Source organism: Pagrus pagrus (assembly GCF_965226575.1).
Source record: "Pagrus pagrus genome assembly, chromosome: 3".
In the NCBI taxonomy this organism is placed as follows: domain Eukaryota; kingdom Metazoa; phylum Chordata; class Actinopteri; order Spariformes; family Sparidae; genus Pagrus; species Pagrus pagrus.
In genome coordinates this window covers 16,956,074-16,970,090 of record NC_140187.1, presented here as the reverse complement: position 1 = coordinate 16,970,090, position 14,017 = coordinate 16,956,074, and the positions used below count along the sequence as shown (strand labels likewise).

General features: G+C 39.5%; 2 protein-coding genes across 2 annotated transcripts; one reads left to right on the top strand and one right to left on the bottom strand.

Annotated features, from left to right (window-relative positions):
- Positions 1–394: 394 nt before the first annotated feature.
- cyb561d2 (cytochrome b561 family, member D2) lies at positions 395–2,404 on the bottom strand. The gene is made up of 3 exons (XM_084349355.1): positions 1,989–2,404; positions 1,860–1,897; positions 395–1,024 (listed from the first exon to the last, which is right to left on the bottom strand). Exons 1-3 carry the CDS (start codon positions 2,116–2,118, stop codon positions 521–523), a joined length of 672 nt encoding a protein of 223 aa, XP_084205481.1. The 5' UTR covers positions 2,119–2,404; the 3' UTR covers positions 395–520.
- A 3,554-nt stretch (positions 2,405–5,958) lies between these two features.
- rassf1 (Ras association domain family member 1) lies at positions 5,959–14,017 on the top strand. Its single transcript, XM_084348036.1, has 7 exons — positions 5,959–6,063; positions 8,699–9,217; positions 10,883–11,007; positions 12,612–12,716; positions 12,814–13,102; positions 13,181–13,296; positions 13,409–14,017. Exons 2-7 carry the CDS (start codon positions 8,926–8,928, stop codon positions 13,556–13,558), a joined length of 1,077 nt encoding a protein of 358 aa, XP_084204162.1. The 5' UTR covers positions 5,959–6,063; positions 8,699–8,925; the 3' UTR covers positions 13,559–14,017.

Below are 14,017 nucleotides of genomic sequence, written 5' to 3'. Positions count from 1 at the left end.
ATAAACAAATGAAACCATCAGTGAGAAGATTGGCTATTTCTGTATACTTTTGTTATTTTTAAAGGATAAGTTCACCAAATCCAAATTGCTAATTAGCACGAAACACAAAGCAGAGCTGAGGCAGATGGGAATGTCATTGATTTTGCATGTATTTGGTCATAAACTAAAGCTAGCGAGGCTAAAGAAATATCAGAAACCACTCAAAAAAAGCCCTACAAGAAGGTTGATTGTCTCCAAATTGCTAGTTAAAAATTAAGTAGACATGACCTCAGTGTCCTCAATGATAGCTACAGTCCTGTGTATATTGTGTACAAAAAGCAAGTTAAGAAAAGTATTTCAGTATCCATTATTTGGCACTGGTGCTTCATGAAATAATAAGACCTTCAAAAAGGCGTACAGCTGCAGAAATCACTTCTTTTTCACTTTTATACAAATTAAACTGATTGAAAATATAAATCTCACAGGCAAAACTCAAGTATTCAGTGGTTGTTTTGTGATAGTGTCACTATTGGGTCTTCTGTCAGGACTGCAGCCGTCTCTTAGCCATGTACGCACTGGTGACTTGGTTCATTATGATGAGGGCAGAGAGAGCAGGGCAGAGTGCTGACAGGTACCAGGTGTATTCCCTGACAGACGCAGCGAACCAGGCCGAGCTGAGGCCGAGCAGCAGGCTGGCACCGCCGAGCAGGTATGTGACGAGTCCAGACGCTGCATGGTAGCGTTTGAGTTTGGCCAGGGACCAGCCTTTGGCCAGAGAGTGGTAGATGAGAGGCACAGCTGCCAACGACTGCAACCCCACCACACACACTGTGAGCAGGCCCAGCAGACCGTGCCACGAGGTGAAGTGGGGTTTACCGTTCAGGTGTTTGTTGTAAGAGATGGCTGCCACACCCAGGAGGGCACAAGACACACAGAGGCACTGCAGGACCCAGTGAACTCGGCCTTTTGTCTTGTGTGAAAACCTTTTGATGGGTGAGCCATGGGGGGAGAAAACGAGGATGGCTTCTGTCATGAAGAAGGAGAACTGGTGGAAAAGAAAAGAAATCTAATCAGGGCTGATGCTCACCATTATTGTCACTATTGTTAGATTTTCTTGATTCGTCGATTAATGTCTTGGTCTATAAATTGTAAAAAGATCTCTTATGCTATTTTTCCTTTCCTTCTGTGTTTTATATGTTCTTGTGCATGTAAATATCTTGAAAGTTAAAGAGGTCAAAGTTGGCACCAACAGAAGCTCCTCTCTCCCACAGAAAACACTGCTCCTAAACATCTTGTCAGTAGTCCTGCCTTTAATTCTGTAACTCTGTGACATCACATTACATCACCATTCAACATATTTGCATAATTCATGCCAAGTGACTAGTTTGGCACAAGTGAATTGATTTAGCACAGCTGCTTCTGTTGTTGTTAGCATGGCTGGCTCAGGCCTCTGTCAGCTGACCAATCAGAGGAGACTGGGTCTTTGGGAGGGGGTTGGGGCCTTAAAGAGACAGTGTTTCTCATGGAGGGGGGATACAGTGCTGCGGCACTGGACAGTATGAGAAAAAATATATATTTTAGAGCATTAAAGCATGTAAACATATTCTAGTAGTAACCCAAAATAAAATTATCAACTTGAAAATGAGCACAATATGTCTCCTTTAACTATTAATTAACCTAATAATGTTTTATCTTATCTCTTCAAATATCAAATGTCGAAGTTAACATGTCGAAATTGTACACCTGAGGAGCTGGAACCAATGAATATGGGGCAGTTTTCTGTGGATAAACCAATTGATTACCTGTTTCAGATCTGAAAATGGAATATGGAGGGGTTTTTGATTGAACTTAAAAGATTTATTTTGAAGGCTTCAACTCACCGCCAGTGTCATGAAGAAGGGATGCCAGGAAAACAAACCTGGAACAGAACAAACAGATGAAGTCAACAAAACAAATGTTACCCGAGCGAGGACAGTGACGTGGAGATGTTTGAACAGCAGAGCACTCACTTGAACCAGGTCGAGACACGACTGCGATGAACACAGTGAAGACAGCGCAGATAATGTGGGTCAGCGCCGCAGAGCCTGCTCGGATATAAGCGTAGACCCGAGGCTCAGATTCACTCTCTTTGTACACCATGTTAAAGGCTACAGACAGCCGAGGATGCTCACCGTTAACCGACCTACGTCAGGCTTTCACCTAAAGTGCACTGGCAGAGAAAATACGGAAGTTCAGGCTGTTTTTGGTCAGAGCTCTGAACTTTGTCTTGCCCAGACTGTTTTTGAATATATCTTTAGATAAAGTTATGTAAAGTTCAGCATGTCACCGTGTTCTCAACACTGATACTGACCACGCAAGCCAAGCTCATTATTTGAAGGTCTAATTAATTAGTTTAGTAATCAAGAATACACCGGCGCGACGTGGTTATGACGCTTCAGCCAGAAAAACAGGACTTCCTGTTGGGTTTTTCAGAATAAAGCGTTCTTTTACTAATTAATCGTCGCCCAATACATATTATATATTATGGATATTATATAGAAAATATAATAATAATAATAATAATAATAATAATAATAATGATAATAATAATAATAATATAGAAATATATTTAAATTTCTGATAATATAGATAATAGAAACCTCAAAATGCGACTTCCTACAGAAATGATCACTGCCCACTGTGCTCAGATTATGAAGAAAAACTCATAATTGGAGATCCTACATCAGCCTATTGATTTATTTTCATACATTGGGCAGCCCTGTTCTGTGGTTAAATTATTCTCAGTTTTGAATCAAAAGCTTATATGTTAATGGTGGTACATTCGAATCTTGACTAACCAAGCAGCAACTGCCACATCAGGGGCCGTGTTTTGTGTCAGTTGATTTGTGTTAACTCACATGCTTAATCAATTTGACAAAATGATACATTTTAAATAAATGAATTATAACCAAACAATCCTACAGACAATTGTCTCAGTTCTCCATTCTCCCAGATTTTGGCTGGAAATCCTTTTTGAATGTGAAACAGAAAGAGATCAATGACACAAAATCCTCAGCCCTCATTATTTTTCTTCTAGACTGTGATTTTACCATTAGTCATTCAGCACAGAGAACATTTTTGCGTGAGAAATGAAGAATAATGGTAGCTGTGAGTCCAAGTGCTCGTTTCATACAAATAAATATTTTAGTTAAACCTGTTTCTAAATGTTTAACTTTTCACGCTTTTATTCTGAAACCAGAATACCCGGAAACTTTCTCCTCTTATTTTGGTGAATTGCACCTACTCTCCTCTTGGCTGACGTGGATGCCTTCTAGAAAGATTTCAGGCACACATGAAACCTGTGGGGGTTTTTTTCCTGGTTCACTCAGGATGCTGTAGACACAGAGTTGTGCTTGAAGTCTGAAAGTTAGACTCTCTTCCATGTGGGTGACTGTTTATATTATTGTCTCGTTCAATTAAACTACCACAGATGGGCTGAAGGTTGCAGTGAGTGTGAAATCTGTTAGGGTGCATGTTGTTGGTTGAGCTGGCGGGTTCAGGATGTACACCACCCATTCCACATCCAGCAGCTCAGACAGACTGGTCAGCTGTTCTTAGGTTATTGTGCTCCAATTACTCTCTAATAAGCTTGTGACTGTGCAGGGCCTCCACACTGGGCAGCCGGCACAGCAAGAGAGAACAACAACATGGTCATTCAGTGCATGCCTCGCTCTCTCTTTCTATGTCTGTCTTATAATCACTGCCACTGGTACACTGTTTATTCTTTGTTTCTTTGTTTCTTTTTCTCTGAGATTAGTCAGACTTGGCACTTGCACTGTCCAGATGGTGGCACTAAAATATAACATCTAAATTAGACATAATCAGGACATCTGGAAACTGGTTACTTTGCAGATTAAGATTGTTTATACAAAATATATGATAATTATATAAATATGATGCATTGTTATAGATGTCTCTGCCCAGTACTATATAATCGGTCATAATAATTCAGTTATAGGCCTAATTACACGACACTTGCATTGTTTTGTTTTTTCTGAGTTGTATGTTTACATTGAATACATTTTGCTAAAAGTACTTTCCACTTTTATTTAAGTTGTTGGGTAAGATTCTGAATGCAGAATTTAAAGGTGCACTATGCAACTTTCTTACAGGCCTATGAACAGACAGTGTGCTTGATAGAAGGAATAGCAGTTTGCAAGAGCGAGCATGAGTTTTAGACATACTTTAAAGCCATATGTTTACATTTGTGTTGATAAAGCAAAACAGGCTTGTATTTTGAGTTATGGTGGGGTAGGACAACAACATTTCCCATCACCCATCTAGAAGTCCTGCAGCTCAAGAATATAGGAATATATAACCAAAACTGTTACTAAAAAAAAAAGCTTTTTTGTCTTTTCCTTCCACCAGCGTTTTATATTTGTCCTTGTGCATGTAAAAGATCTTGAAAGTAAAAAAGGTCAAAGTCCGCACCAACAGAAGCTCCTCTCTCCCACAGAAAACACTGCTCCTGAAACACCTCGTCAGTAGTCCCGCCTTTAATTCTGTGACTTTGTGACATCACATTACATCACCATGTCATACAGTTGCATAATTAATGCCTCACAGCTAGTTCAGCACATAAGAATTGATTTAGCACAGCTGCTCTGTTGTTGTTAGTGGTGCTGGCTCAGGCGTGTGTGAGCTGACCAATCAGAGGAGACTGGGTAATCAGGAGGAGGGTCTTTGAAGAGACAGGAGCTAAAACAGAGTGTTTCAGACAGAGGGGGAAAACAGTGCTGCAGTACTGGACAGTATGAGAAGACTGATGTGTTTTTGTAATCCAAAATCCCAAATAAAATGATAAACCTGAAAATTAGCATAATATGTCTAATTTAAAGGTCCTATTTGTAAGAAAAGTTGATATTTTTTTAGTCTCATTTCCAACTGCCAATACTGACACTATATTGATAAGAGAACAGCCTACATATGCCTTAAAGTTTTATTCTATGAATTTAAACATGTCTTTGTTTTTAATACAGCTGTGGCACATTTGTTGCACATTTGCAGTAAAGAGTAAGAAGACCTCTTCATCTACCCTCCATATTTGAGCCTGGAGGCTTTTTCCTCATGAGTCATTTCCAAATGGCCCTTAATTAAACATTAAACGGTCTATTCATTCCAAACTGACAGAGCTGCCATTTGAGAAAAGTGACTCTGTTTCAAATTGATCACTTCAATATTATCATTAGGAAATTTTGAGACTTTATTGACCAATTTAAATCCCTTTTTGATCTTAAAATGTTACAGACTAAGTTGTGGATTTGATTTTTAATGGACATCCTATAGAGATGTGAGACTTGCCCTTTCCGATTTACAGCCAAACATTCAATTTTCATATTTAATTTTATTATCCTCAAAGTCTTACAGCAGAAAAAAACACAATTCAGACACAAGGCAACTCAAAGTGCTTTACAGGGGCATGAAATGACATTAAAAGACATTAAAAAAACGAGTAGGAAGACATCAAGAAACAAAACATTAAAACAAGTCAAGAAATAAGAAAGTAAGCTAAAATTGAATAGGTTTAAAGGAGACAAGACTATTTTTTTAATTTTTAAAACTAAAATTCGGATATATTTCACTTTTAAAAATCACTATTTTAAAAAGAAAATAGTATGAAGGGTTTGTTCACAACCTGGCAACCCAGAAGTTTTAATTCATGGTTTATTTATCATCTTCAAAGCACTGGGACATGAGTTAGGTTATTAATCATTAAATAAAAAGCTATTTACAGTTTATAAATACTTTATAAAAGATGTATTATTAGAAAATGGTAGCCCACCAAACAAAAGCAGAATATGAACTCCATGTATGAGGCTACATTACTGCAGTGTGCGATCAGAGGGGATTCCTCCTGTGGTGCCTCTCTCAGGATGCTGTGAGACACACACGGGATTAGACGGTAATCCCACACTCACAATGTGCATGCGCAAACTGAGGTGCGTGCGTCGGCCGAGGGGACAGCTCGATGTTAATACAAACCGACAAACTGCGTCCACTCTCCAAACCTCCTCTCAGTGAAGAGGCGGTGATGAATTAAACGAGGTAAGGTCCTTTTTTTTTTTTTAAAGGTTTGTCTGTCAGAAGCTCCACAGATTTGTCCTGGGTGTCACTGTCAGAAGAGTTTGTCGTCCCGTTTCGGACAGGATTAAACCGGGCTGTCCCGTCACAGACTGAGCTGCAGTTTGCAACACAAAACAGATTAAAGAATAATCTAAAAATGCTGTCTTTAAAACTCAAGATGCTTATTCTCGGTCTCATACGGGGATGATTTGTGACAAATGAGCCAAGTATGCATGGATGCTCCCGGTCACAATGTGTTCTTGTTGCCCTGTGTGGATAATTGCGCCGTGTGGTGACCCACTTGGCAGATAGAGCCCCGGGTTGTTCGTATTCAAGTCACAGTGCAAGTTTCTCATGGACCTGTGGACGTTTTACACTTATTCTAATGATGACACCCCAGAGGGATGTGTTCACTTCTGCAGTTTGGAGGAGAAGTTTAGAAAATAAGGTCTGTTTTCACACAAAGTTTGTCAATAGTGATGAAGGAAGTGTTCAGATTCTTTTGATACTTGAGTCAAAGTAAAGATATCATGTTATAATATTACTAAAAGCAAAAGTGAAAGTCATACATGTGGATAGTACTTGAGTAAAAGTCTTAAAGTATCTCATACTAAATGTATTCAAGTGTCAAAAGTAATTTTCTGGCATTATATATACAGTACCCTAAATACAAGTAAAAGTAAAATATACATATATATTACATGTGTACGTATACACTGTGTAGGTCATCTGATAACCTGCCTGGCTGATTATCGGATCTGATATTTAGCGTTTTTCTCATTATCAGTGTTGTTGGGTTTTTTTTAAATCATGGCAATAAAATTAATGAATGTACTACTGTGGCTCTGATGTAGCGTGTAATCTGCAAAGTATATAATAACTAAAGCTATCAAATAAATGTAGTGGAGTAAAGGTACAATATTTGCCTCCAAAATGTAGTGCGGTGGAAGTATAAAGTAGCCGAAAATGTGCAAATGCCTCAAAAATCTACTTAAACACAGTACTTGAGTAATATTTAACTGTAGCTTAGTTACATTCAAAGTAAATTATGACCCACATTTGTTATCACTGTTAACTTCATGACAGTAGAAATGTTACACTGTAAAAGTACTCCGTTACAAGGTCAGGATTCAGTAGTATCAGCAAAATGAAGTGATGGCAAGTAATGAATTACATTTACTCGAGTACTGTACAATTTTGAGCAACATGTGATTTACTAAAGTCTTTCTGTTTCCTGCTTCTTTACACATCTTCAGCATTTTTCTCATTGTCAGTGTTTTTTTTAATAACCTGATTGCCAATAAAATAGACTAATTTACTATTTTCCTCTGATGTAGAATGTAATCTGCAAAGTAACTAGTAATTAAAGTTATCAAATAAATGTAGTGGTGTAAAAGTACAATATTTGCCCCCTAAATGTTAGTAGAGTGCAAGTATAAAGCAACAGGAAGGGGAAGCATTCAATTTAAGTACAAGCACCTACAATTTGTATTCATTAGGCTACAGTACTTGAGTAAATTTATTTAGTTACATTCAATCACTGTTTACGTCAATAACGGTGGGAATACTACACTGTAAAAGTACTCCATTACAATGCCAGGATTCAAAATCTGATCAAATGAGAGCAGTATCAGCAAATTGAAGTGGTGGAAAGTAACAAAGTACATTTATTCAAGTAATGTACAGTGGTGTGAGGTGTAACATGTATACATGATATATGATTAAAATCTTAAAACCAAGGCTGTAAGCTTTTTTACTTCCGCTATTGTGCCATTTGGGTATAATTTGGGTTTTATTTAAATTAGTTTTACGCTTTCTGAATTTGATGGATCAAACAGTTTTGGTCCACTTCTTCGTGAAAGTGTTTTGTGTAAAATATTCAGATTTTTTGTTTCACTGTCACACAGAGAAGAACATTAGGAGTTGTTTTGGGATTGGACAGGATTAAAGGCTACCAGTCATTTTGACCCACATTGGTTATAATCGTTTGAATCCTGATAACAAACGTTAATCTTTTATTTGTGAAGCCCATACATGTTCTAATACAACATAGACCTTGATTTTAAAGGAGACATATTATGTTCATTTTCAGAATCATGTTTTTATTTTAGGTCACTACTAGAATAGGTTTACATGCCGTAATGCTCAAATTACATCTGTTTTCTCCCATACCCAAACATCTGCACATCTGAAACAGCTCCTGTCTCTTTAAGGCCCCCCCCCTCCCGGTTACCCAGTCTGCTCTGATTCGTCCACTCACACATGCCTGAGCCAGCACTGCTCACCATGTCTCTGGTCAGCTCTGTCGTGTTTTCAGCTTCCAGTTCACTTCCCGTCTACCGTGAATATAGGCATACATCATTGAATGTGTGACATGGTGACATAGTGTGATGTCACAAATTCACAGAATTAAAGGTGGGACAACTGACAAGGCGTTTCAGGAGCAGTGTTTTCTCTGAGACGTGCTCCCTGGACTTTCTAACTTTCAAGACCTTTTACATGTACAAGAACCTATATAAAACTCTGGAGGAGAGGAAAACAGAAAGGCATAATAGGTCTCCTTTAAGTGATATTATTTGTATATTTGTACACAAAGTGATTTCAAACTGTCTTGCAGCTCCTAAGGACTGAGCAGCCACCAGTTCATCAGCACAACAAAACGATCTGGAAGTGACTGAATCAAAAAACGGACCTGATCCTCATTTCATCAGAGCCTGACTTCTCAGTAAGGATGCAAAGGTGCACATATTAACACTGTCTCCTGTCAGGACTGGATGTACACCCATACTAGCTCATGGACAGCAAGTGCTCACCTGACATGTCAGCGTCTCTATTAAGGACAGGATGTCTAAATGTGAGCTGATTGAGCTGAAGGACCTCAGTGTAAATGATCCCATTGAGCTGGCTGCACCTGCGGCCCGCACAGCCCCACCACCTGTGAACCCAGGGCAGCCGAGCCACTTCCATGTCGTCCGTCTGGTCGGAGACAGCGTCAGAATCGAGGCACCCTGGGGCCAGACGGGAGAGGCTGCAGTGGGTCATGACTTCCAGCCCTACGGTCAAGCCCATCTCACCTGGTGTGACCTGTGTGGAGAATTCATCTGGGGTCTTTATAAGCAAGGTTTACGCTGCACCAGTGAGTACCTGCAACATTTGAATATTACAGCTCCTAGTATCACCACAGACCTCTGTTGTTTTCAAAAAATGATGAAAGACTCGTCAAAAAGCCAAATTGTTGCACTGGGCGGCAAGTTTCTTCAATACCATCAACATGGGTGCTGTAGTTTATTTTGAGTGGACCGATTGTGTATTAATCCATGGCGGAAAATAGTCCCCAATAAATCTACTATTTTTTCCTCTTTGATTAACATTTGCTAGAAAACTACAATGCCCAGCTGTTTTGGAAAATTATTTAGCCATATTTAAAAATAAAATTACATACTGGAGACCAGGCATTTGCACAGATAGACCCCAAAAGGGATTTGAGCCCCTGCCTTTTTTCCTCTTGGCTGGTGTTAATTGTAATAATATTTTTCAATTAATATAACGAGGAAAACATAAATTAGTGTTAACAAAAAATGGATACATTATCCAAGGCTACTCCACCACTCCTTGCTATTTTCCTTTGTCATCCAACAAGCCTCGGAGCATTTCCGCAGGTTTGAGATTTTTGTGGACTTGCCAGGCTCGGGTGGGGTGGCACAGGGTGTGTTTGGGATTTTCTGATGGGTGCGCCCAGACACACCTCTCTCCAAAATCACATGATCCCTTCTTGAATGTGTTTTGCCTGCTTGTTTCACATAGATACTGTATTATCCAGACAGTAGAGGTGACAAAAATATCCCATCAAAAAATATAAAAAATGGGCTGGGGTGACCAGAAAGTTCTCTCTCATTTAGTCAAAAGTATTCTGATTCCTAATTATTGCAGCATTTGATACTATAAAATAAATCTATCTCTTAAATAAACCGATCCAAGAAAATGCGGGGTCCCTCCAAGTACCACTAGAGGGAGCTCACAGTTAGAGTTTAGTGGGACTCACACATCGTTGATTTTGGCAATAAGAAAAGAAGAATATAATATAACACCAGCCTTGTCCATTAAATTGTGTGTGTGTACATGATGCAGATGTTTCTCTGCAACCAGTGACTTAACAAGCAAAGACACACAACCAGCCACCTAATCTGCGTTGCATCAGACACAATGTGATACAGTCCATCAGGCTGTCCTGAATCATCATTCCCGCATATGGGTTTAATAACAGTCATGGTGAATGATTGTAGTCGCTTACACAATAACGCTGGTGTGAAGATAAAATCATTAACATTTTTTTTTAATGACTGAAATTGAGATAAAAAAAACATCAACCTCAATAGAAAATAACTTAAAATGCCCTCAAACAAGAGCTGAAATCAGCTCTGCAATAAAATAAAGTCAGTTCCATGGTCACAGCTCACAGGGCTCACAGGGCTCACAGGGCTCTGATACAGTCTACACCTCGGAGTACCACCAGACTGCAGGATGCTTGTGTTATTTTTCCATCCATGAGAAACTTTATCACAGAGTCGGTCCTAATCTGTAGGAAGCTCTGGAGAGCTTCATGTTTGACCAGACACATTCCTGGGAATGTTTATCTTTATCCTTTCACTTCAGGCTTTTCTGTCCCATCTCAGAATGAGACAAACAGGTCATCTCCCATTAAAAGTCAAACCACTAATTTTATTTTATACTTGATGTACAAACATTATGGCATGTTGCTTACAGTACGCTCTCTCTCTCTCTCTCTCTCTGTGTCTGTCAGACTGCAGTTACACTTGTCACCACCGCTGCCGACCCTTCATCCAGCTGGACTGCAGCACAGATGACAGTTTGTTAACAGACCAGGAGGATTTCTCTGTCGACTCCATCGAGACGGACACAAATGTGGTGAGGAACAAGAAAAAAACAATCACAACGCAGCCTTCATGGGATTAATTTATTATTTTTTTAAATTAGCATTATTTAATTAATTGTGAAGGTGGCTATGTCAAAGCAGATGGAGGCTAACAGATCGTCCACTGCTGTTCATCCGTGTGCCATATGTCCTCAGAGACACTGGTTTTATTACCTCCTCACTGTCAAGGCATTCATACAGAAAGTAATTTAGGAGAGAGCAGAGGGGAGGGGGTGACTTAACAACCTCACAATAAAACAGCTGTCTTTATTTCACTCCCACAAAAATGAATCTCAGACTACCAGCACAAGTTATCAGACAAGTAAAGGTGAGGTTCAAAGTCCATGTCCAAAGGGATATTCCATTAGGTTGTAATAAAAGGGCACCACAAGTATGCAGAGGGGCACCTGCACACAGAAAGAAGTGATATATTTATAGTGAGGGCACTTTACAACCTTTGTTCACTTGAAGGGCACTTTAGACTGTCTTATCTACCATTGGGGCATCTAAGAGAGGACTTTTGGTGTTTTCTTTCAAACTTGGGGGCTGAATTTCTCAAAAGTAAAGCTGTGGTTAATTATATATGATAGGAAACTGTCCACATCAACTAAAGCTGGACGATATGACTTTAAAATAATATAATTGAACTTTAAGGCCATATCGTGATACACAATACATACCTTCATATTTTGAAATCTCCTCATAAGCACTTCATCAATGTTAGGATCAAACATCACAACATTTTTAACCAAATAGGCTGTACTTTGATATCGATGTTGCAACAATATTGTGCGGATGACTTGTTGTTACTTTCACAAAATACTAATACAATGACATTTCTGATAGATAATCATCAGTAATGTGAACATAATGACTAAGGGGGTAAAGTATTAAAACAAGTGGAACAGTCTGATGAGTTCAGAACAGGACGTCACTTTACTATGAAGCAGCTTTTAAAACCAGGAAAAGACAACATTTATTAAAATCTAAGACAATACATAGTCTCATATCACGATAACGATATATATCGTATTGTCCTGTCCTAACGTCAACTACAACATTGGATGAAATATCAGGATAATTCCAGCAGATCTCCCTGGGACTGGCCCTTTTGTGAGGTTTTTATTGTCGGGGAGGAGCAAATGGAAATGCTGAGGTCAAAGGAGCTGTTGGTAGCATCAGATGTCTCCAGACAGAAGACAGAGACAGAGCAGGGCTGAGAAATTTCTAACACATGACTGTTGATGATAAAACAACACCTGAAGCTTGGAGATGACCTGGGGAAGAATAGCAAGTGAGGAGGACAGCAGCAGCTCGGAGCTGGAAGTTTATTTTACTGCACGTACGTCTTTCTTTCGCAAGGTCAGAAGATCAGCGGTGAGGATGTGGGACTCATCAGTCCTATAGGCACACGGCTGTTTTTACTTTCTGTTTGGTTAACTAAGTTAAATCATGTCTTTCTCTAGCTACAGCCAAAGAGCTTGAATTCATTTTACTTTTATTTGCATTCATCTGCTCCCTGTCACTTGTGAGGACAAGCTTTCTGCTGACAGTATGTGACCTATTTGCTGAACTCGCTCCTCTTTTCTTTTTTTAGGATGAACAGATCGACTGGGGTAAACAGAAGCTGACTGTTAGTGAGATTCAACACAAGGTTAAGGAGTATAATGCACAGACCAACAGCAATCTCTACATGGTGGTCGTGAGTGACTGTATTTTCATTTGTAATAGTTTGCCGACTTTTTTAATATTGAGTCCATTTCTTACATTCTTGCAAACTAACTCTGTCTACCTTGCAGAATAAAGATGGGTCCTACACTGGTTTCATCAAGGTCCACTTTCAGTTAGTCCGTCCCATCTCCCTCCCTCCTCGTCAGAGCCTCTGCGCGTCACAGGAGGAGGATCAGCGGGGCAGACTGCTGAAACGGCGGACGTCTTTCTACCTCCCCAAAGACACTGCCAAGCACCTGCATATAAGCTCCCAAACGCGTGTGCGAGAAGTCATCGAGGCGTTGCTCAACAAGTTCACGGTGGTGGACAACCCAGCCAAGTTTGCCCTGTTTGAACGCTCTGAGAGACAAAGTCAAGGTAGAATCCTCAATAATGTGCAAAAACCAAACAGTTAAATGTGACATTTTTAAGTGCTGAATTTTTTTTTTCCCTTAGTGTGCATGCGTAAACTGTCAGACGACGAGCGTCCCCTCTACCTGCGCTTGTGTGCTGGCCCCAGTGAGAAAGTCTTGAGTCTGGTTTTGAAAGAGAATAACACAGGGGACGTGAATGTAAGTTTCCATTCGTCTCTGAGGATTCATTCATACGATAAACTTATAATATATGCTGATAAAAAGCTGATACATACCGCTGCTTTTAATGAGAAATGTCTCTTCTCCACAGTGGGATGCATTTAGTTTTCCTGAGTTGTGCAACTTCCTGCGGATCCTGAAGCGCGAGGAAGAGGAGCACATACGGCAGATTGTGAAGCGCTACGCTCTTGCGAGAGACACGATGAAGCAGGCCATGGCGAAGATCAATACTCCTGGATGACTTTGAGTGATTCAACTCAGCCTCATGTTTAATGAAGAAAAACATTCTGCCACAGTGAAGAGTATTATCAGTTATGTAAAAGGGAAGGAAAGAGCTCAGACAATGAAGTGTTGTTTATGAAGCAGTGTTACATATAATGTGAACTACTTAATGGTTTAGGGCCTGCAGTTTTGTGCAGGCAGAGTCACTGTTATGAACTGAATGGGGAAAAAGTATGATCTTGGACTTAATTGGATGCAGTTCATTCTTAAAAGCCATGCTGCTTGACTCGATTATTTATAGTGGTATGAAAAACACATTATTAGTCTTTCTGGTCATTTATCATGTGATATTTAGTTTCATTTTTATTCTGTGAAGCCGTTTTTAAATTTTGGCACTTTAATGAACCTGTGACATGGATTTGGGCAAATTAAGATGTGAAACAATGTGTTTACATTCTAATTATCTAATAAACTGAAG

Bases quoted from the DNA above. Each gene is read 5' to 3' on its own strand.
- rassf1 (XM_084348036.1), top strand. From the start codon at position 8,926: ATGTCTAAATGTGAGCTGATTGAGCTGAAGGACCTCAGTGTAAATGAT. The intron at 11,008-12,611 runs GTGAGGAACAAG...TTCTTTTTTTAG, and splicing joins TCGAGACGGACACAAATGTG to GATGAACAGATCGACTGGGG. The intron at 13,297-13,408 runs GTAAGTTTCCAT...TCTTCTCCACAG, and splicing joins ATAACACAGGGGACGTGAAT to TGGGATGCATTTAGTTTTCC.
- cyb561d2 (XM_084349355.1), bottom strand. From the start codon at position 2,118: ATGGTGTACAAAGAGAGTGAATCTGAGCCTCGGGTCTACGCTTATATC. The intron at 1,898-1,988 runs GTGAGTGCTCTG...GTTCTGTTCCAG, and splicing joins CGTGTCTCGACCTGGTTCAA to GTTTGTTTTCCTGGCATCCC. The intron at 1,025-1,859 runs GTGAGTTGAAGC...CTTTTCCACCAG, and splicing joins CCTTCTTCATGACACTGGCG to TTCTCCTTCTTCATGACAGA.